Source organism: Pteropus medius, unplaced genomic scaffold (genome assembly GCF_902729225.1).
Source record: "Pteropus medius unplaced genomic scaffold, Ma_sr-lr_union100, whole genome shotgun sequence".
NCBI lineage: Eukaryota > Metazoa > Chordata > Mammalia > Chiroptera > Pteropodidae > Pteropus > Pteropus medius.
This window is the reverse complement of record NW_024340696.1, coordinates 26,107,636-26,132,600: the sequence shown is the minus strand read 5'-3', so window position 1 is coordinate 26,132,600 and position 24,965 is coordinate 26,107,636. Positions and strand designations below refer to the sequence as shown.

Below are 24,965 nucleotides of genomic sequence, written 5' to 3'. Positions count from 1 at the left end.
ACCCCTCTCAGGACTGTGACACTGGACACCTACTTCACAAATCCACACTAATAAGACCAGGAGACTAAGGAGCTTTGCTTAGTACATAGAAACAGACACGGAAAGGGAGCCAGAATGAGAAGACAAAGAAGCAGAAGCCATATGAGAGAACAGAACAGAGATCCAGATATAATGGCGTCAAGTAAACTAACAGATGCAGAGTTGAAAACACTGGTTATAAAGATGCTCAATGAACTTTTGGGAAGTGTAGATAAATTCAGTGAGAACGTCAACAAAGAGATAAAAAAACATAAAAATGGAAATTATAAAAGGGAACCAGTCCGAAGTGAAGAACACATTGTCTGAAATGAGAAGTATATTCAAAGGAATAAACAAAATGAATAAAGAAAAGGATCAAATGCCCTATCTAGAGGACAGGAAAGCCAAGGACATGCAATCAGAATGGCAAGAGATAAGATGCCAAGACTATAAAAATAATTTAAGGAGCATATGGGACACTATTAAGGGTCCAAATAGCCGTCTGATTGGCGTAAGTAAAGAAAATCAAGATGTTGAACAGCTGTTTGAAGAAATAATGATGGAAAACTTTCCTAATCTGGTGAAGAAAATGGACATAAAATCCCAGGAAGCTCAGAGAATTCCAAAAATCAGGGATCCAAAGAGGCCCACACAAAGACACAGCATAATTAAAATGCCAAAGGTTAAATACAAAGAAAGAATATTAAAAGCAGCAAGAGAAAAATAATTAATTATTTATAAGAGAACACCCATGAGACTGGCAGCTGATTTCTCAAAAGAAACTATGTAAAAGGGCTTGACAAAAAATATTCGACAGGATGAAGACCTAGGATATACAACCAAGATTAATTTATCCAGCAAAGCTATCATTTAGAATTGAAGGACAGATAAAGAGCTTCCCAGACAAAAATAAGCTAAAGGAATTTATCACCACCAAGCCAGTATTACAGGAAATGTTGGAGGGACTTCTTTAAGAAGAAAAAACGTATCAAAAACAGAAATAAAGAATGGTAATCAAAAACAGACTCACAAATATAGTGGACAATTTGGTGAAGGACAGAGAGGAGGGAGGTTAGAGGTAGAGGGAGGTTGGGGGGCTGGGAGAATGGGGTGAAGGGTTAAAAAAGTACAAATTAGTAGTTGATAGTTGGTCATGGGAATAGGGAGCACGGCACAGGGAATGCAGTTAGCATTAAAATGGCTAGGTAGAGAGCCAGGGGAGGGAGGGAGCGATTAGGGGATCGTTTTATAAACTATATAGATGTCTAACCAATGTACTGTATGCTTGAAACTAATTTAAATAAGTTTTTTAAAATTGGTAGTTACATAATAATCACGAGGATGTAAACTATAGCATAGGAAATACCACCAATAATACTGTAATAACTTTATGTGTTGCCAGGTGGATACTAGATTTATTGGGAGGATTGCTTTGTAAATTATATAAGTGTCTAACCACTGTGCTGTACACCAGAAACTAATATAAAATAATATTAAATGTCAATTGTAATTAAAAAAAATTATGAAATATCTGCACACCAGATGCATATCTGAAGGACTACTAATAAGTTATAATTTCTGGAAGATATGCATTTTAGCATAATAAAAGAATGATTATACTGTGCTACTTGATTTTATTTTGTCATTAGAAATTTTTTTTTTGAAACTCACCTAGAAAACTTATACTTAACTGTTTGCTTCTTGGAGTAGCATAATATATAGAAAAGATAAGGATTGTACTTTTGGTTAACTATATGGATAACTACCTGTATGGCCTTGAACAAAGTACCTGGAAAGTACTTGGTTTTTGATTTCTACATCTGTAACTGAAAGAGCAGGATTGGATGATAGCTATCCAAGATCCTAGTTATCCTTTTGCTCCGAGAAGAGTCACAAATTTGTCATCTAGCTTAGGAAGGTCTAAGAATAATGCCAAGCCCCTGCCCCACTATATTTTAGTCTACTTTGTATTCTCAGTGCCCTAGGTAGTACCTGCCACGTAACAGGTACTTAATAAATATTTCCTGAATGAATAAACAAAGCTAGAAAACTAGGCATACTTTGTAAAAAATGGTGGGGGAGAGGGACAAAAGAAAACATTTGTTATCTGTCTACCCCTCTGAGCAACTGGTGTAATTGGGAAAAGGCCTTGTCTGCTACCCAGCAAGTAGTTGGTATTACATAAATCTTTGTTACTTGCTCAATGAATGAAGTTCCTCTCTTCCTTACAAAAATCCTATGAAATACCTATTGATTACCCCACTTTCAATAGAGAGGAAACCAAGACTTGGGGGGTGAAGGGTGTATGTGAAATAACTTATAAGGTTCTACAGATAATAGGAAATGAAGCCAGTATTTAAAACCAGAGCTTTCTGGCAACGAAACTCACTATTTAGATAACTTACCCTGAAGCATCATGGTTATTTCCAAAGGTTCTGATGTGGGGAGGCAAGTTACCTGAGGGTGGAAGATGCTCAAATGCTGTAGGTTGACAGGGACTCAGAAATTAAGAACCACCTTTCTAGAATTGTATCTGGTCGAACCATTGAGATTACTTGAAACATATAGCAGTCGTCTTTTTAAGAAGGTGGGGTACCAATATGAAGAAAAATATATTTTCTTAACTCCTAAAACAAACTTATTGACTCTAAAAGAAAAAAGCATTGGATTGGAGTTAGGCTGCCTGGATTTTAGTTCTAATATCTACAACCCATGGGACTTTAAGTAATTCAGTAGACCTTTCCAATGTGCCGGTTCCTCGTCTGTAACATAGATGTGTCTGTCTAGATTAGTGATTTTTCACAGATTCATAGAAAAAACATCAAGGGCTGGTCAGCGGTGGGGGATAGGGATAGGACTAAAGGGACAGAAAAGGATTGCCCGTCACCAAGGGAGGTATCCGGAAAGAACGCCAGACCAGGATGCCCCCATGAGAATGCCTGTGGTAGTACAATGGATAACTCCCTGTGACCACAGGTTCAGATCTTGCTGCTCTGTGGGTGACTCACTTCTGATCTGTATTAGCCAGAGAGTTGGGATGTAAAGTTTCCTCTAAAGATTTATTTAATTAGAAAGGTGAATCAATTTAAAAGCAGTAATAGTTAACATTTATTGAGTACTTACTATGGGAAGTTATCATTCTAAGAACTATATACACAGTCATTTAACCCCCACAACAGTGACATATGTGCTATTGTTATCTGCATTTTACAGACGAAAGCTGGGCACTCACAGTGGTTGAGCAAATTATTCAAGACCACACAGCTAATAAGTGGCAGAATTGGGATGTGAATCTAGGCAGTCTGGCTCCAGAATCTGTACTCTTAAGTTCTTTGCTGTATAGTGTCTTTAGACAAAATCCTAAAAGAGGATTTAAAGATAAGATTTAAAGAAAAACTTTAAGTACATAAGAGTTCATGTGATATATTGCAGGAATGACAAAAGTCATAAGTTAATAGCTGAAGTTCAGAAGTGCTGCTTTGAAGCATTGCCTTTAGCAACTCTCAGATTACTCTGAATTTCAGATTCCCTGGAGAGAGCATCTGAGCGCCCTTGATTAGCCAGGTGCTCAGCTCTGGGTCACTCAACCAGTGTGGGGGAGATTGAGGGCCACATAGAACAGATATGGCAGCTGCTACCTACCTTAGGATCTCAGCAGGAGATGGGAAAGCAGCATTTTCAGAGAAAAGGTAGTCATTATCAGGGCAATCACCTCAAGAACACCTACTGCAATAATCAATTGGCTAAGTCTAGGCTGACTTCAGAGCATAGGTTAAAATTCTTTTTCTTTACTGAATCCAAGACATGAAGCTTATGTTCTTGTCATTTGAGAGACTCATGGGGAAATTATAGACTGTCAACAAACCAGATTATTTATTTCTTTGTTTTGAAAGTAGAATAGCCTATTTAGCAGTATCTAGCACAAGTTTAAATGATCTGCTCTTGGACCCTGTAATTTCATTTCTGTATATGTACATAGATATATGTATAAAGGTGTTCACTGCAGCATTGTTTATAATAATGGAAATAAAAATGACCTAATATTTATTAATGGGATCTGGAGAACAATATGATAACATTTAAGCTATGGATAAATAGTCATGATTAAAAAGAATTAGGCAGTCCCATATGTAGTGTCAAACTTCTTCAAACTATATTAAGTGAGTAAAGCAAGTTACAGTACAGTATTCATAGCATGAACTAATTTTTATCGGAAAATGTGTAGCATTTGCTCTGTGTTTATAAATGTATTGCATTTGCTGTATGTTTATAAACATGTTAAAAACATATAGCAATAGTTTGAAAGAAAATATGCTAAAATGTAAAAGAGAACTTCTGGAAAAGGAAGTAGGATGGAGGGATGGCGAACCTGGTGGGTCCCCATAGAAATATAATTTTAAATTTGCTAGCAGCCATACTAAAAATGTAAAAGGAAACCAGTGAGTGAAATTAATGTTAATGAACATAGCTAAACTGTTATTTCAACATGTCATCAGTGTAAAGCACTTGTTACTGAGATACTTAAAATGTTTTTGTACTCTCTTTAATTCATATAGCATATCTGTATTCAGACCAGCGAAATTTTGAGTGCTTAATAGCTACATGTGGTTGGCGTCTACCATACTGAACAGCTGAGCTCTAGATATTTGTATACTGTTTTGATTTTTTTACAGTAAGAGTATACTCTCATCTGACGTGCATGATTTATTTTTGTAAAGTAGACCTTTTAATCGTTGTGGTCTTTTTCAAAGGTGAGTTTTTAATTGTACCTTTTCATCTTTCTATACCACTTTTCTAAGAAAAAGATATTTGGATGGCAGGCTGGTTTTATTTGAAATCAGTAGCCATGGCTTTTCATCTCAGTGAACACACATTAAGTCCATATTGGAATTACATAAAGAGATGCAATTTGAAAGAATGGATGGAAATAGCTTTTTATAGAATCTAAATTGTGATTCATAGACTTTTTATTACTTTGATGTGTGTATTACTTCTTTCGTCCCAAGGCTGTAGAAGCCTTTTGAACATTTCTGTTGTTTCTGTGGATATAAACAAAAAGCACACTAAAGAAATGTGAAACAAGGTTTGCCTGGGGTATGTGGTGTGGTTATAAAGTAACAAGGTGTGTGTGGGTGTGTGTGTGTGTGCATTGTTTTGTTTTGTTTTGTTCTGTTTTTTTGTGTGTGTGTGAATAAATAAACTGTATATTTGCCTTTCAAAGTAATTTACCTAAAAGTTGTAGCTGGATACCATTCTGCATCTGTCCTTCGAGACACCTTATAGTCAGTTTTTAAAAATAAGCAATACTTTCAGACATCTAATCTGACATCAGTATTTGACTTTGAAGAACATATATATCATGTGGATATTTTACTATTTACCACAGATTGTAATATTTTTTTCAGTAAAAGTATGTTGACATTTCCATTTTATACTGTTGTTGCTCTTTACAGTTAATTTCATTAAATTTTTTAAATACTTGAAAAATGAAAATGAAAATCAAGACAAATGGCCTTAATAAGGAATGACTAAATGAGCGTAAGGTTTATTTTTGAAGGAGATGAAAATGTTTCAAAATTAGATTGTAGCGATGGTTGCACAACTCTGTAAATCCTAAAATTCATTGATCTGTGTGCTTAAAAATGGGTGAATTTTATGACATGTAAATTATTATATCTCAGTAAAGCTTTTTTAAAAATAGCCTTCAGTGATGCTATTAAGAATTTTTATAACCATATCTGTAGTTTGAAGTAATTTAATGCATAGTAACAAGAGTATTTTGTAGAATTTGATTGTTTAAAGAGGTATTTGGATATGTCATTTGATTTTAAATCTTTCTTCCTTTAATGTTCACATTGTATGTCTTTCCTTCTCCTGGGTAATATTTCCTGTAAAGGCTCCCTGACATTCTTTCCCCTGTGGAAATCCATTTCCTCATCAATAAAATAGGGTTAATAACTAAACATGGTGAAAATTAAATGAGATGCTATATTTAAAAATCATAATATCTGAGTCATAGCCTATTAATTATGCATTAACCTGTATACTGAGTACCTGCTATGGCCTTTATTGTCTGTGATTCAAACGTGGTAGGGAACCACTCTATTTTACCAATGAAAAGAACTAGTGAAATATTTGGGAAAACATTTAGGATTTGTTCTCATGACTCTGGATACCTAGTTCGATTAGATAGTAGTGAAAGCAATGTAGTTTAAAGCGTATCACTTTTTTCCATAGGAAACAGATCTTTGCCCCTTTACACTCACATTATCTGCACATTTCCCAGCCTTAGACACATTTTGTAGTCTAAATGAAGCCTGCCAAGGTTCCCTTTTCAGTTCATCACTGCCTCCTGATATTAGAGAGATCTTTGCAGAATGACATTTCTCTCCTGCAGTGCTTCTGTGCCCCATTTAACATACAGCCTTCACTTTTCTCCTAACCCCTACCTCCTTGCTTTCTCAAAGAGAGAAAACTCAAACCTCAGCTTCTCGTGAAGCAATTCAGAACCACAGAGCCTGGCAATAGGCAGTGGGTCCAGTACTAAACTTCAGTAATGACTCAGATTCTCCTCATTTTTAAGCCACCCCCTGAATTCACAGGTACAAATCTGCTTGTCTTCTTCATTTGCCATCACACATCCTTCCTTTTATACCTCTGAAAACCAAAGTATCTATGCCAATTCTAATTCACCAAATATTTTTAGTTTTCTCATATTCTAATTTAGCTCAGAAGCATTTTCTGGTGTACTACCGGGTTGTCACTGGACTTGTCATTTCTCCCAGCCTGGTTGCGCCTGAAGCAGTTTTCATAACTAAATGATGAACCTTCGAAGAAGGAGGTATGAAATGAAAATGGAAACAACAGCATGCTCTTTGTAACCAGTTCTTTAATCTTCCACCTGCCATAACATGGAAATGGCTCATAATTATCGGAGGAGAGAACTAAACTCCCGTACTATGGCAGAAAGAATGAGCACTATGAGAGGGCGAGTGACAGAATCTATCTCCAGCAGGGAGGGGACAGATATTTTGGAAAAGTTTGACGCCAAATCGGATATATTTGTATAACCTTTTCATGTAGAGCTGTGCTGCAGTCAGAGAGGGGTTTGGGCTTTCTTCATTAAAGCTTATTAAATGAAGAAATAGGACAGTCGTTTTGCTCCGGTAGATGGGGGTCAGAGAGGCGGGTCTGGTCTCCTCAGGATATTAATGTCTGCCTTCAGCCGGGGTAAATGAGCCGTCACTTGAGTTAGAGGCAGCTTTATGTGCTCATCGCTAGGGATTCCCATATGTCCAGGGAGCTGCAGCAGTAAAAAATGGCAGAGCTCAATGGTAGAGTGCAGAGGGCTCTCATTGGAATTCATGTCAGGAAGCTCAGCTCAGTCTGCCCAGAGCAAGTCTGTTTAATGTTGATCAGCTGTCCATCTGATAAACCGAATTGATATGGGCATTCCCTCCAAGGGCTGCCCTGACAGTGACAGCCGCAGCACCCAGATGTCTTGTTAGGCTTTTTTGGTAGTCTCAAGGTTTTTTTTAACCCCTTCTGTGATACCCAAACCAAAAAGTGCTTTTAAAGATAACAATGCCTAGCTAGGCTTTCCCTTTGCTTCTCTGGCAGAAAAGAGGCTAGCTCAAACTGTTTCCAGAAACCAGATACTATTAGTTACCCCTCTCTCTCATCATAACAAGCATCTAATTGACCCGCAGGATAATTATGTGTTGACAGGGTCAAGTTCGTGTCTAGTTATTCAAAATAATGTTTCTTAAAATATTCTTAAATACAGTGAGTTCCCTGGCTTGGTTATGCTTTATTAGTTTCATAGGTGTGTTAGTTGATCATTAAGTAGAACTGTATTATGTTTATGCATAAAGAGAAAATGTATTACAAATTTCGTTTTGGTTGGCTAATTTCTGATAATAACTGTGGTGACTTCTTGCTGAGTCCCAGCATCCTCTGCTTTCTCAAGTATCACTATCACCACGAAGGCAGCTCACCTCTTTGTAGATTGGTATGGAGGGAACTAATTACAGAACACATCAATACTGAGCTTTCTTTAAAAAAAAAAAAAATTATGTGAGATGAATATGTTAATTAATTTGACTATAGTAATCTTTATCAAAGCATGATATTACATGCCTTAAATATATACAATTATTGTTTAAAAAACTAAAAAATACAGAGCTTTCTTTTTTGGAAATAAATTAAGAGAGATAGGTCTTTGTGTTAAGTTGTGATTATTTAAAAATTATACTTCTACAAAACTACCAATAGTTCAAAATTACAGTACCGAATATGGGAGAACTTTGTTTTAAAGATTTTTACTGAAGTACCACGTTAAGGATTTTGTTTCCCCAGCCCCCCACTTCCAGACCTTGTTTTTTCATAGCGTGGCAAGTTTCTAACATAGACTCTCTTTGAATGAGACCAGCCGCAAACCTATTTTATGCCTCTTTTCTATATAGTATATTCTAACTTAGAGTGTCAGCTGAACTTTCCTAAAAAAGACACAAAGCCCTCAGTACTTTCAGTGATTGCTTAATGTGTGTGGTCAGAGCCAGAAGTAAGGTCTGGTCATTCTTTCCAGCCCTTGAACCTGTGACTTGATCTCTTTTTTGGAGGTCGCCATTACTACAGACTATAGCTTTGTCATTTTGCTTTTAATGGTTGAAATTTTTGGTTTCAGTCACCTGTTTTTAAAATTAGAATTCTTGTATCCAAATGCAGGAATGAAACAAGATTAGTTTTGAATGCTGTGATCATGGCAAACCCAAAATTCAAAGTTCCATCTTCACTTAGGTTATCAATATGAACAAATGGCAAAATAGGAAAATAATTACATCTCTGTAATTATTGCAATGAATTGATGAATTTCTTGGAACTTAGGGTCTGACCTACTTATAAAAAAATTAATATTTGACACATAATTAGTCAAAGGTTATCTCTGTAAAAGATTCTTTTACCTGCCATTAAAAGCATATACCTTTCCTTTTTATTGCCATTCATATGCCTCAATATTTTTTAATTTTGTTATTTTTGAAGTATATCTTAGGAATTCTTTTGCTCTTAACTGCTTCTTCCCCTCCCGCCTCCATTCTTTGCCCTTATGGAGCTTTCTTTCTATGGGGCTGTGAGGAAAGAAACAAAACACAAAACAGCCAGTGTGTCAGGTAGTAGTAGTGCTGTGGAGGAAAAAAAAGGCGGGAAGTGGTGATTGGGAGGGCTGGTGAGGGCGGGAGGGTTGCAGCTTTAAATGGAGTAGTCAGAAAAGGCCTTACCGATCAGGTGAACTTTGAAGGGACCTGAAGGAAGCAAGTGACTAAGCCTGGCAGTATATATAAGGGCAGTATGGCCCAGACAGAGGGAAGGGCAAAGGCCCTGAAGCAAGAGCAGGCTTGGAGTGTTCAAGGGACGCTAAGGAATCTAATGAGCTGGAGAATAAGCAGGGAGGGAAGAGAGTAGCAAGTGGAGTCAGGGAGCTAAGAGGGTAGAGGAGCTGGGACAGATTGGGTTGGCCTTCGGAGTATGTTGTAGGGAGTTTGGCTTCTACCCTGAGCAAGATGGAGAGCCACTGAAGGGTTTTGAGCAGAGAAGCTAAGTAAGTGATGGACTTAATGGTTCCTTCATCTTCCTGCTTGCCTCATTTCTGATCTTTTTCATTTTTGCAAAGCTAATGGACTAAAAATATTATCTCATTATTATTATAATACTACTTTTCCAAATTATTAGTGAGGTCGAGCATCATTTTATGTCATTTTTGGCCATTTGTGTTTCTTCTAGAATTACTTCTTCATATCCTTTCCCATTTTGCTCTTCAGCTGTTTATCTTTTTCTTGTCAATTTCTTGTCCAATTTGGACAAGCTCCACACATATTTTGAATACAATCTTCCGTCTGTTGTATGTGTTGTAAATACTTTATTTCAAGTTTATATTTGCCTTGGTCTTTTTTATGGTTTACTTATATAAACATTTTTGTATATTGTAACTATTCAAATTTATCCATTATTTTTTTATTACTTCCCGAGTGTTTTATTTTGCAAGGCTTTCTCACTCCAAGATCATATGAATGTTTTCCTGATTTTTTTTTTTAATGTTATTTTATATCCATCAAGATGGGCCACAGAGCTTTCAAATAGGTTTTTAGTGTTGAGGGTTTTTTTTTCTTTTTTACTTTTTGACCTAAGTTTATAATTTTGTTTTTTCACATTTAGATCTTTAATCCATCTAAATATATTTTTTTCTATGGAGTAAGGTAGGGGTCTAACTTTATTATTTTTTCTCTTAATCAATAGTCAGTTGCCCCAACACCTTTTGTAAGGAGAATTCGCCTTTTCCCTAACAATGGGAAATGTTATTATCTTTACCATAAATAATTTATTTTCCAAACATATTTGGATCTCTTTCTGGACTTTGTCCCACTAGTCTGTAAGTTTGTTCTTGTGGTATTACTACATTTCTTAAAATTGCAATCACCTCATAATAAGTTTTAAAATCTAGAATAGCAGGCCTCTTATTTTCTTTTCCAAAATTTTCTTTGTTTGTAATTTTCAAATTTATTCTTCCCACATGAACATAAAAGCCAGTTTTACAATTTAAAAAATCTTTTAAGATTCAAATAAAATGATTTTAAATAAATAACTTTTGCCTACCATCTTAATACTTTCAGAGACACCCTGAATTTTGCACATTTTGTGTTTGGGATTCTTATTAGTTTTCTATTGATATGCAAAGAGCCAGGCTTTATTTAGAATAAAGAGAATGCTGGGCTTGAATCCAGCTCTGCTGTTTACTAGCTATGTGAACTTGAGCAAGCTATTTAGTCTGCCAGTCCAACTCCCTTCTGTACAGTGGAAATAATAATGCCTACCTAAGAGAGCTGTTGTGAGTTTTACATTATCTTATTTATTAATCTGTTAATTGAGTTATTATGCTTACAAAATTATTTTATATAAGATTGCTCAGCATACAGTAATTCATTGACTCAAAGTAATTAATTTACTTAGTGGGAGCCATAATTGCTATTAGGCATTTTTAAAGACAGGATATCTGAAGTATGTTCAAATGAAATGACGTGATATCTGGCATTTGCTTCAAAATACTCTGGAAAGAGAGTGAAAGGTGTGGCTGAAACAAGATTAACGTCCACAGAGATTCTTTATGCTGTATTTCCCACTTTTATATGTTTGAAAATTCCCCCAAATAAAAAAATTTTAAATGCATCTTTAAAAACTATTAAAAATGACAAAGTGCAAACATTTGTTATTTCTAAGTGGAATATTATATATTAATTATATTATTGTCTGAACTTTTCTGTATTTTGTTAAACCCCTCAAAAAGAAGGAGAGCAAGGAGGGAAGGAAGTGGGGAAAAGGAAAAAACAGAATAAGAAAGAAGACTCCAGTGTCTTTTATCTTTCTTGCCTGTGTGGTGAAACACAGTTGACACTTCTATTTTAACACCAACTTAAAAATTTAAAACATTTAAGAAGATTTTAAGTTAATATAAGGAACAAGTTCTAATAATTAAAACCATTCATCAGCGGACCTGGCTTCTGTGTAATTTGTTATCACTCATCCCTGGAGGGGGTTAATTGAAGTTAATTGACCTCTGGGGTCACTTCTAACTCTGATTCTATAAACCTGACTTTTTAGTTTATATCATTCCTTCGCTTTTGAAACCAAGATTGATAACAGTCTCCTCTATCTTTATAAAATAGATTGCTAAGTAAAGAGTTATTCATTTAACAAATATTTATAAGCAACCCAGGGAAGTAGGTTAGTATAATTTACAGTATAGTGAGGGAGAGGGGTGGCAGGAAGATACATGGCTAAAGAAATAATTACAGTATAATAAAATAAATGATTGCGCTATGGTCAGAGGCTTTCAAGCACAGAAGGCACTAACTCTGGGGAAGTGAAGGAAGACTTCACAGAAGTGACACATGAGCTGATTCTTAAAAATGCTTTAAACAAATATAGATTTATTGTTCTCCCTTCAACTTCAAAAGTTGCACGGCACATCCATACAATGCACCTCTGTAGAGACAGCTGTTAAACAGAACAAGGAGATTCTCTATTTGTAAATAATGTAGAACTTTTCTAGCTGTAAATAATGTGGCACTATCTTCAAGAGATACTATTAGGTGAATAAAACCAGAGTACAGAAATAGAAATGTAAAATGTCTTTACTATTTTTGTGGTATAATTTTTACTGAACGTATCTTTCAGGAATTTATTTGCCTGTGTATAACAGACTCTAACAAACAGTAGCTTAAAGGAATGCAGTGTTTATTTATCTCAGATAGCAAAAAGTCTAGAGATGGGCATATCAGAGCTGGTGTAGCTTTCCTAAGAAGTCTTCCAGGGCCCAGGCGTCTCCTTACCTCCTGCTCACCATTCTTTTGTTGGGAGCCCTCTTTAGGATCCTTAGGTCTCTACTGTGCCTCCAGGCTGCTAGGCTACATTCCAGACAGGCGGAAGGGATAAGCCCAGAACGCCAAAGGTACACATCAGCTGAATCTGCCCCTTATATCGAAAACTCAGTAGAATTCTCAGGAACTTCACCTAGTGAATTTATATTTATTGGCCAGACTGTGCTACAGGATCACCTCTAGCCTCAGGGAATCCTGGGGAGGTGAGTGTTTTTGAGTACATTGTCACTCCAAATAAAATCAAGGGTGTGTTCGTAGTGAGGAAGGAAAGAGTGAATAGGTGGTAACTAGCAGTATCTGCCATGCTTTCTAAAGCTTAGAATGCTAAAAAAAACAATTTGGAGAAATGTTGGAAGAAAATAGATCAAAACAGATGAAGTTGTTTAACATATAATTGAAAGAAAGCAATTTGGTGAAAATTCTTGTGAAAACATCGATTAATCCTCTGGGTTACATCCAATGTGGTAATTACTTCCTTACTCTGATTACTTAACATAAGTGGTATTCATTTGTGACTCTTTTCCAATCAAGATTTAGCATGAAAAATATCCAAGAGTACTAAAATATAGTACGTAAAATGGCATGAAGACTTTTATTTACGATAATTTTTAAAATCCAGTACACTGAAAGTTTACTAGATTACTTTGGGTGGCTAAAATAGGAATAAGATAATGAGAAGAAAATATTCCCAGCTTCTTTCATACTGCTTCTCTGCTGTACACTAAATGAGACTCTTGCACAGTAAAATTTGGAGTTGTTTATCTGGTGATAAAATCTTAAGAGGTAAGAGCACAGTACTAGATAGTGGAATTGCAGGACAGATTTCAAGATGAACAATAATTTTATTTCTATTTCCTATAGAAAAGTATGTACCAATAATAGCAATAATTTGGTCTTAAAAAAAACAACAACAATTAACTGTCAGTCCACATAATTTTTTTAAATTCTCAAATCTTAGAATTTTAGAATTGAATATTAAATTTTAGAACTGAAATCCCTGAATCTTAGAACTGGAAGGGACTTTTTCTCCAGTTGCCCTCCTTTTAGTAATGAGAAGACCAAGGGCCTGAGAGCTTAAGGGATTTGCCCACAGTCTGATGTTACTGGTGGAAGTAGAACTGTTATCTAGGTTCCTGGCTGGGCTAAATCACTTGATTTGGTTCTAACCAGATGATTTGGAAACAACTTGATTCCTTTCCCCAGTTACTATGAACAAAAGAGACAAATCTGGTCATACTGTACTTTCTCTTAGCAAAATTCTCTTCCTCAGTGCTTAGAACTTAAGGATGAAAATTGGACAGATTTGTGGTGGACATATACTATTGTTGGTAACATTGATAACTTTGCCTTCTCCTCCCTATTTATTTACTATTCATTAGGTAAATAAACATTTTAAATTATTATTGGTCACTATAGGGTGACTCTGAGTTTCAGCCTTCATAAACTGAATGTTCTTGATCAGATTTAACCTCTTCAGACCTACTGCAATTAGAATCATAAGTAGATAATTGAGAGTTCTTTGTAAATGGTGGGTAGTGTACAAATGATGGGTTTTCATTTTCATTATTATCACTGTTTTTGTTGTTTCTGGCCATGTGGCACTTAAAAATTGCTATTTATTTAATGGATACTATTTTATGATTATAGATATCTTTATTAAAAGCTCAGAATCATTCATTTCCATCCTTAGAGTAATTCAAAATACAGTTTTTTGCTTACCTGGTTATTACTTTCATAAACTCAACTGCATGAGAGATTTAACCAATGCTTAACCTTTCTTGAGTTCTATTCTTGCCCATAATCTCATTGTTGAATTTTTATGAAATGTAACAATATGCATTTTTACAGTGAGTGGGTTTGTAAACTATAAAACATTTGCAGGGTACTAATAAAATACATTTTTTATTCCTTTCTTTTAGTTGTTCTTTTAAAGGATAATTTTTAATTTTAGCTCCTTTTAAAAAATATTTTTTTGTTAACTGCTTAGTAGTCTTATGAGCCTCCATTCTCAATGATTTTCTTTGGGATATAATGAGGTTTAAATCTAAACCATTTCTTGCATTTAGGATTAAACAAGATAATGTATAAAAGTGCTTAGCCTAATGTCTGGTACAAATTACATTCCCATTTATACTGGAGTTCTATTAGATACTAGAAAGGATTCTTAGAAATCCTAAAGTTACAGAGATGAGAAACTTATACTGAGAACAAAGTAAACAGAACTGTGAAAGGTAGCCATCCTCTGGCCAGCTTCTCCGGTTATCCTGGTGACTCATGGGGTGGAGAGTGAGGAAAAATGCAGAGAAGGAAGGTGTCAAGGTCTGCTTATAGATCCCATACTACCCAGTGGAGAGGCCTCTAATAAAAACTTCATGAAAGCCTTTTTGCAAAGGCAGTTAATGTGAAGTTTCAACCAAACTAGCAGCTGTAGTTGCCACAGTTCTGTCTTTAGCTTCACGATGTTTTCCTCTGCCAAAATGTAGTAAGTCATTTCTAAGTTTGAAGCATTCAGCAAGGCAGAGCCACCAGAAATGTACACCTGATTTCCATGACATATATGGCAATGCTGTATTAGCTAGTGGACCCGCTATATGGACATATACATTATTGACATTAATGTATTATGGACACATACATTATTCCAACACAAATTGGAATAAAATGGAACCTGTACCCTGTTGGCAGAGTCATTCCAAAGGAATGAAGAAATCAGTAATCTTAAATTCTGTTATAATATCGAATTATTTCAAAACCAACTCATAATTGATGCCAAGTAAAAACACCATGTACCCATTAGAATATGGCATGATTGAATAAAGCACATTTGAAATCTTCAAAAAACAAGCAACAAAATTCAAAATACTAAGTGAAATAAGTCAGACAGAAAAGACAAATACCATGTGATCTCATTTATATATGGAACCTAAAAACAAAACAACAAAAAACCTGAACTCAGATACAGGGAACATATTTGTGGCTGTCAGAGAGTGGGGTGGGAGGTAGATGAAATGGGTGTAGGTGGTCAAAAGGTACAAACTTGTGGTTTTAGAATAAATAAGTCATGCGGGTGTAATGTACAGCATGCTGACTGTGGTTAATAATACTGCATTTTATACCCAAAAGTTGCTAAGAGTATATCTTACAAGTTCTCATGACAAAGGAAAAAAAAAAAACTTTTAACTATGTATGGTGATAGATGTTAACTAGACTTATTGGGATCATCATTTTGCTATATATACAATGTCGAATCATTACGTTGTACACCTGAGACTAATATAGTTGTAAGTCATTTATATTTCAATTTAAAAACTTCATTAAAAAGAAACAATCGAGAAAAATAGACTAATGTATAAATTCTTTATGGTTGAAAACTGAAGTCTGGCGTTAGTGATAAGATGGTGTTCTTGACACTCAGACAAGTCTTACCTTTATGTTTTAGTCAAAGAAGTTTGGCAGAGATCACAGAACTTATCCATACTGCTCTCCTTGTACATCGTGGGATAGTAAATTTAAATGAATTGCAATCTTCTGATGGGCCACTGAAAGACATGCATTTTGGAAATAAAATAGCTATCCTGAGTGGAGACTTTCTTCTAGCAAATGCCTGCAATGGACTAGCTCTGCTACAGAACACCAAGGTAAAACTGGGCAGGGTTTGCTTGTGTCTGGATGGCCTTTAGGTGGCTCTTGGTTGACTGTAAGAGGTACAGAGGTCTGTGTACCCTGCTGCTCCAACTCCACATCTGTAGATGCTCAGTAAAATTGTGATGATGATAATGATGATGACGATGGCCTGTCAACATCAGATAGAACTAGTAAATGCTAGGAAAGAATTTAGAAATTAATTTATATTTTTTTCTGATAACAGATAAAATTATTTGTTAATTATAGGATAGTATTAAATAGTCAATATAAAGAAGATATAAATAAATATTACCTATAATCTTACTATACAGAGATAATCAATGTTAGTTAATATTTTGTTTTATATTCTTTCAGTCTTTTTTGTTTTTCATACTTTTATATATGTGGAGTTTTAGCAACATAGGTGAAAATTTGCGTGTATAAGGTTTTTTTAATCCTGCCTATTTTTTCCCACTTTATGATGTGGGCATTTTCACATGTTATTAACTTTTTCATAAACCTTTTAAAGGCTGAACAATAGTCGATTATTTAGATGTTATATCATTTATTTAACAAATTCTTCATTTTTGGACATTTACGTTGCTTCTGATTTTTTTACTATCATAAGTAGACCTGAAGTAAACATCTTTACACATCAGTTTTCCTCATTCCAGATTTTTCTTTATAGAAATAATACCTAGAAGTGGTTCAAAGGGTTTAAACATTTTTAATATCCTTGATACATATTACTATACCGCTTTCTAGAAAGATTGTAGAGGTATTTCACATAAATCAGGACTAGTTGGCACTGTAAAATAACAGTAGCCAAAACAAGAATGAAGTTTATTTTTTCTCATGTAAAAGTATCTAGGAGTAGGCAGGCCAAGGCTGGCATGGTGAGTCTACAAAGCCAGGAACCCAGGCTCCTGCTGTCTCACTGCTCTGCCGTCCTTATCTGATAACTTTATGGCCCAAGATAATTGCCATTGTTTTCCCACCCCAGTCAGTAGGAGAGAGAGAGGAGGAAGGAAGGACTGAGAAGGGCCGATCTCCTTTCCTTGAAGGTCACAAGAGTATACATCTGGGCTTGCTAAGGTCAATCTCAGTGTAAGTCTGCTGTCCCAGAATCCTATCTGACTTAGCATTTCTCTTGGATTTTTAATTTCTTAACAGAGAGTGACTGCTAATAATTATGTCAGAATAAGCCAGCATGGGTTTGATAGATCTCCACTCTACATTTTCAGCTTCTGCCTCAGTTTTTGTCTAGGGTAGGCTAGTAGTATGTGAAACCCATGTACAGCAGAGAGTTATGTTAAGATATAATGTTAAATCTAAAAGAAAACTAGCAATAACTCATCTCTTTTCCTAACTCTTTCAGACACCTCCCATTCAAGGACAGAATTCAGGGCAATTCCTGATAGTGAATATCTAGGGCCAGTTAACTAACTCCTTTAACTCAGGTGGTAAGAGAAGAATTTGACACTACTGCCTCAGCTGGCCACTTAGTGTATTATCCAATTATACTAAGACCCGCACAATAGCCTTCAAGAGTCACAAAGCCACCAGGTACCAGTTCAAAAATTCAGTGGGAAACAAAGTTAGAGGTTCGGTATCTATGAAGTATGTGTGGGAAATGAAAGCTGTGTAGAGTGAGTAGAGAGTAGACTGAATGTGCTTGCTTGTATAGTGTAAAGCTTTAACTAGTTGACAGCACTTTGTTTTTGCAATAAACGTTTGGCAACAGGAAGCTCAAAAAAATAAAAGTATATGTTTCATTTTTTAAAGTACTGGATTTGTTTCTTGAAGAAGTGGATAAGGAATGTGTAACTTGCAAAAGTTTGTTGACTTTTATTATCTACTGTGGAAGCCAGGGTGGTATCACTGAATACATGAAAAAGAAGAGTCAGATATGTAGAAAAAGTGTTAGGATCTACTTCCAAAGTTAGGAGTTACTCGAAGGAGACGTCCTGAAAATGATGATTTATCACGTGCAGCTGCAGAAGGTATATATTCATAACACTCTGCGAAGCCTAAATTTTATTTAGATAAATGACTGTTCTTCTAATTTTGGTCCTTTTGACTACAAGTTTTTTTATGTACATAGAAAAAGAGAAGCAATAGCTTTATGTTTTTTGGCTCCATTGGCAGAAGAAGAACTCTGCAAATATCTAAAAAATTCTAGTTTTAGTTAAGTGTCATCAGGTACTTCAAGTAATTAAATCATTTTAGTTAATTCTAAAAACATATTGTTTTTTCCGTCCATTCATAGAATCAAGGTACAGCCTTTAGAAATATATACCATCAGAAGTAAGCCATTATGGATAAGATTGGAAATTCAATTTAAAAGTTCAACATGGAAGATAAAATTATTAGTTTATAGTAATGACACAAGTACAAATTTTGTTGAAGCACACACAGTGTTGTGGTAAAAACAATGTTCTTACTACATCGAGATACCTATGGAGTAGTTGGAATTGATTGTGGTATACCCATAATTCATAATTACATCTAAACAAGTGTCGACATTCTACCGATAAAAATAGAAACTATTGTTATAAAAATTTACGAGTATCTCTAAAGTCAGAGTCTCTGAACGATAAGGTTTTGAGGATATAGCTGATGTTGAATACAATATGTTCCAGCACAGCAGTACTTGCCTTCTCTTTGTTGCCCATCATCAGTCAGATTTTAGAAATCTTTCTATCCAATAATGGTATTGAACCTTGTTATAAATGAGTTGTTAAAATTTTGTGACATTTTTTTCAACATCAATTGGAAATCTTCTATCAAGTTCAATGAATGGAACACCAAATTAGAGAATTACAATTAATGAAAGCAAAGCTTACATTAGAATTTTTCCCTATAAATCAAGAGAAGAATGGACCAAAATAAATAGTAAGAACTTAAATGCTAAACAAGATTAAAATTTGAAATTCTATAATTGTGATTTGGAGTATACCACTGTGAAGGAAGAATCTTTTGATGGTGCTCCTATTTTGAAAAAATTATACATTGCACATGAATGAAATGAAATTGAGAAGGCCTAGATTTTACAGCATCTAATTTTGACAAAACGTTTAAAAGAATTATAGGGATAATTACTTGACAAGTTTATCTTATAAAAATGTTTGTACAAAGAGAAAGGTACTCTTAAGGAAGGAAAAAGATAGTACCTTGGAAATATTTGAGCTGAAATAGTTACACTTTTCAATATGAAAAAGAATTAGAATTGAGTATAACCTCCATTTAGCAAATTTGCTCTGAGCTTATCAGGTAACTCAGAACCAGTAGAAAGAGCATTTCCTCAATTAAAAATATTATAGTCTATTAATCAGACTCAATTGAAGGTATCAGTAATTTCAAATTAATCATGAAATGTAACCATGAAGAATATTGCTGGCAGTTTTATTTTAAAATATCATATTTTTAAAATCACATTCTTCAGAAAAGTGCCAGTGACACAATATTAGAGACAGATATGGATGGTTAAGAAACCAATTAAAATATGTGAATGTATACCAAGAATAATTATTCTACTGGCTATTTTATTCAGATCATCAATATAAAGAAGTTATTTTTTACTTGTTTTAATGTACATAAATGTTATTTTTATTTCTTTTAAAATTTTATTTTTGCAAATAGTTTTTGAATAGAACTACTTAACAAGTACACCAGTAGAGTAAAATCAATTATTAGTTAATAAATATACACTTTAAAATATATAAATTTTTAATTACTTTAGCACTCCCTTTTACTCTCAAGTATCCCAGTTTGGATGATAAATTATGTAATGTCACCACTTTAAATACATTTCTCAGAAGTTATTTGAGATCCGTCTGCTTACATCTTTTTGGCAGAATTTAGTAACATAGCCACACTTAGCTATATGGGAGGCTAAGAAATGGAAACTTTATTGTGGTTAGCCATGTACCCAGCCAAAACTCTGGAAATTACAGAGGATTCTGGGAGACGAGTAGCTTTCTGTCCTACCTCCCCATCATGCTTTTTCTACTAGCATATTTTTCAAGCGACAGATCTGCTAGTTTTTAGGAAGAAAATGGTACAGTACCTTTAATATATAGTTTATAGTCACATGAAAAGGAAGCTAAAGTAAGAAATGAATCAATCAGCCATATAAATGGAATAATAGATCATTTCAAACCTCCCTCCAGAGATTTATTACCATTTAGGCATTCCTTTTATTTTATTTACCCTCAAATTGCTCAGTTTTCTATGTGTATAGTCTACTTTAATGGGTCTCACTAAATTCTCTCTTTTACTGGAATTCACATGATAGCAGAAAGGTGACTGATCCATTGTCCCTGGAAGCTACTTTCTGACTGCATGGTCCACCTTACCTCTTTATCATACTTGCTGTGGTCTGTGATGAAACTTGAGTCTTAGAGAAGGAGAAGGTCTCAGAAAGTGTGGTCTGGTATAGTTTCTGGGCACCTTGAGCTGCACATGACTAGATCTGGCCACGTATACTGGCCATTCATACCTGAGAAGAAGAAATGTTCTGGACATAATCACTGATCCACATTTTAGTACTATCCCTCAGGCTGGCCCTAATTTAAAAAAAACAAGGCTTATTGCCATTAGACAAATTCCTGTTTTCTCTAATCATTAATTTTAACTTACTTTAAGCTAGTCTGATGAAATATCAAGTTAGGTTAAGATGTAGTATTAAGAAAATATATAACCATGTTATAATGACACAAACAAATATTCACTTGTTTTTACCACTTCGCCCTATGGGAATAATATTTAACGTGTTTAATTTTCTTAGCTAGCTTGTATCATGCACACAATATTTCTTTCAGCATGGTTCAAGTTCAGAGAAAATAGAGGCTTTACTCCCATCAAAATCAAATCAGATTCATAGCCTGTGAAATCCACTCGGTGTTTTGCATTCAGAAGCATCACTACAAATGTTCCAGAATCTAAGACCTCCACCATCTGCTCCATTAGATGCTGAATTTCAATAGCACTACTTGATTTATAAAAACAAAAACAAAAACAGAAAAAAAAACTTAACACATCCAAGTGACAGTTCAGCCTGAAATTTCTCCTTTAAATAAAAATGATCAGGCATTTTCTTCTCTTTCAATGAGCCCTGTAATTTCATGGTATCATAGGTTTACACTTTTGCATTTTATCAACCTTTGTCTGGTGAGAAAGTTTTTTCTTTTTTAGGTGTTTTTTAATATTTGATGGTTATGTGTTGAATTGAAGATTTATTCTTTACAACCTTCCTGTTCATCCAAAATTTGCACCTTGTTCTTCAAAGGGTTATTGAAGGCTCTGTAAGGTCAATTTCAAAAGAAATTGGCTCACTTTTTGTGAAAGACCTTGAGTACCATGTCCAGGGGTCTGTAATTGATCTTCTACAAATCTAGGCTTTTAGTACCCCCTTGTAATCATAATAGATGATTTCCAAATCATGTGAACAATGTTTTAAACTGAGGAGACTGTAAGGGGTAACTAAAGTGCTTGAAAGTCAAGAATTATCTTTGATAAAGCAAATCTACCATATTCAGAACAAATTCCTTTTATTTAAATACTTGGCAGTATTCCCATCAGAATATCTTTTTAAGGAAAGTGAAGTGAGATCTCAGAAGAGGACCAGTTTTATTAAATGAATTCCCAGAAGCTTAAGTTGATTGAGTATATGTAATACTAATAATTATCATGGTTGGGGGGAGTGCGGAGTTGGAGGTGGCAATAAATATTTCTTTGGGGCAGTATTAAATTTTCTTAAGTTCTCTGTATATGGTTAATGTCTTGGTAAAGTTAGATTTCTATTTAATGATGTTTTAATTTTCTGTTATAAGAAAGAAAAATTGTCAGCAATAGCAATGGAAATAGACACCGCAGCAGAATTTCTGTACGTAAAGAACGTCGCTGGTTTTTTCACAGGACAGCCTACTTTTTCTTTAAGGATGTGTATTTAACTTGGTAATTAAAGATAGCATATTTGTAGCCACTTTAATTTTTTCTGACTTATTTGTTCTACTAATTTCCCATTTTCTTGTGCTACTGGATTCTTCTCTAAATTTCTATGTGTTTATCTCTGTACTTCTCCTGGGATAGACCATTAGATGAAGGGTTCTGCAATCATATGAAATTCAGAGCTTTTTATAATTGCCAAGGGTAAAATTAGCAAAGTCAATTATTCTCCCTATCGGTTTTCCCTGAAGATATTAGGGGTCTTCAAGGTAATTGCTTTAGGTAACACTTAGATTTTTAAATATCTCTAAGTATAGAAGTTGGTATATTAATCTTCTGGTAATTGTCTTCTTACTATTATAACTGTAGTCACATAAGTGTGAATTAACAAGGTTTTGAATTCAAGAGTGAGTTTAAAAATTAATGCTTACATTTTCATTCATTTTCAATTATGGAACCTAAGGGCAGCTTTTTATTTTAGTACTTTACTGTTTAAAAACCCTGGACTAAGACACCTAAGAATATCTCTTTTTAAGCCATAAATTCCCTGACTTCATTGAATTATTATGTTCACATAGAACATCACTGACAAGACAGGGTCATGCCAGAATCTAAATTTTAGTGTTTTAGCATCAAACTATCAGTGAGACATGCTGAATAATTGGGGGGAAGTCATGAATGGAAAAGCACTATAATTTAGAAATCTGGCTGACCATTACAGGTTCTCCCTGGTCCCTGTGTTTATCTGTAAACTGAATTTATATTTAAGGATTAAGCCACAATGCAAATAAGACTGTATAGATTACTACTTGTCATCTTTTAAAAAACAAACAAACAAAAAAACTGTGTTTTATTTTCCATACATAGTGATAACCATAATATTTAAATAATTGAATTCACAATGTTTTCTTTTTAAATCTTCATAGTCATTTTCATTTAATGGGCCTGTCACCATGCATCAGATGATAGACTATGAGTTAGCCCAAATCTTGTCTGCACACCCAGAACATTATCATGATGTCACTCCTGGAGGCTGTTCTATTAAGCATTAGTGATTTATATTTCAAAATAACCAGTGGCACAGATGTATTACTTACATAACTGATGTATTTCCTTATGTTAACTTTGTTTTCCTAAAGGCATAAATATGTTATTTATGTGGAAGAATTTTGTTTGTATAAATATGCTCAATTTATACATATGAATCACCTCCTTTTACACTATCTATATATTTGAATAGAGAGCCTGCTATTGGTTATGTTTGTCTTATCTTTCATATTCATGCTGAAAAGTGGGACCTAAAAACATGCTATACCATATGAAATTTAAATTTTTCCCTACCATAGTCATTTAAAATGGGCATTATTGTGACCTTGTATGTTTATAGTCTTGTTAGCACTATTTTACTTGTGGAAATTATTGAATTAATATCTTTCAGCCTCTCTAGTTTGACACCCAAGATTAATACTCTTTTCTACATATAACCCACTCAAGTACAGATTTTCATGACTAAAATAAATGTGTACAGAAGGTAAGTAGGATGTCATATATTGTAACAATAAAGGAAACTATCTCCATAGCAATTAAATAAAGTCAAAATGCTATCATATAATTACAATTTCAAAATTCCCAAACTAATTTTTCCACAGTTTTGTCTTATTGTGTGCTAATATAGCCACATATTAAACAGGCAATATATTTTCTGAGACTGCTTCTTTGATCTTTAAAGTAAAAGTGATAAACGATTAGTTTTTGAGAAGTGTACTAGAAATAAGCAGACACTCAGAAGCTAAGCAGGGTCGGGCCTGGTTAGTACTTGGATAGGAGACCACCTAGGAAGACCAGATGCTGTAGGCATAAAAAAATAAAAAAATAAGGGATTGTAAGCTGACAAGGTTCTTGCAATCTGTGAGGTCAACCAAGGGTTTCCTTGCCTAAAACAAACAAACAAACAAACAAATAAGTAAATAAATAAATAAGTGAATGAATGAATGAATGAATAAATAAGCAAAAAAACAAACAAATCAAGAAGACAAAATGTTATGTTCTTTTAAAATTTATCACATTAAAACCTTGAACTTTGCCCTCTTGGTGTCATAAAACAATGGAATGAAGTGTCTTTTTGGCATAGGAAGGTCAAATGCCATCATGCCAAATGGACATTTCTCAGAGTGTCTTTGTCAAACCAGAAACCTGATGACAAGGAAGAAGAGCAAGAAAAGTATTTCTTCTTCTATGTGTCTGGCATTTATAGAAGCACATTAAAAAAAAAAAAGTCTGAGTTCAACAAAGTACATCTTCCAAAGAAATGGGTGGAGTTGAAGCAACACCATGGTTGCCATGAGAGGTATAAATATATTGATTGTAATGATTTTATAGTACACTTAGCAACCTCGAGTTTTGTAAATCCCCTTTTCTACTCTCCAGAAATAAAATTAATTAAACCAGCTTTTATCCCTCCGTTTTCACTAACATAAATTTCAAATTTCTCCAAAGCCAGAAAGAGAAAAAAATCTATTTCCCAGCTTGAGTTATTCAGTACTCTTTTTTTTTTTTTTTTTTTTTTGCCTTTCTAATGATTTTACTCCTGAGTTAGAAGTACTGGACAGATGAATAGCTGATTCCGTCTTCTGCATCCTCAGCTTACCTAACTTCATATCTCTTCTCCATCCATCATTTCTTCACCCCAGTAGACTAGCACATGGTGCCACTTTCTTTGTCTCTTACTGTTCACAACTCAGTTGATTTCATGTCAGAAAATCTCTAAAGTGTATACACATCTTCTTAAACCCTTTTCCCCCGGTTTTTCATTCTTTCTCTTACCTATTCAGAAAAATTACCATCCATCTTTTTGCCTTATCCTTGTTTCTTTCAAGAGGAAAAATAAACCAAGAAACTTTACTTGGAGTTTAAAATCAGAGTAAAACTTGGTATACTCTTATG

At 34.5% G+C, this 24,965-nt stretch overlaps 1 protein-coding gene across 2 annotated transcripts in view; it reads left to right on the top strand.

The window, feature by feature from the left end:
* PDSS2 (decaprenyl diphosphate synthase subunit 2) overlaps positions 1–24,965 on the top strand; it is a 204,461-nt gene that overhangs the window by 101,140 nt on the left and 78,356 nt on the right. For both annotated transcript variants that reach the window (XM_039869794.1, XM_039869793.1), the window contains one exon: positions 15,889–16,087. In XM_039869794.1, the coding sequence (XP_039725728.1) occupies positions 15,889–16,087 (199 nt within the window). The remainder of the gene's footprint in view (positions 1–15,888; positions 16,088–24,965) is intronic.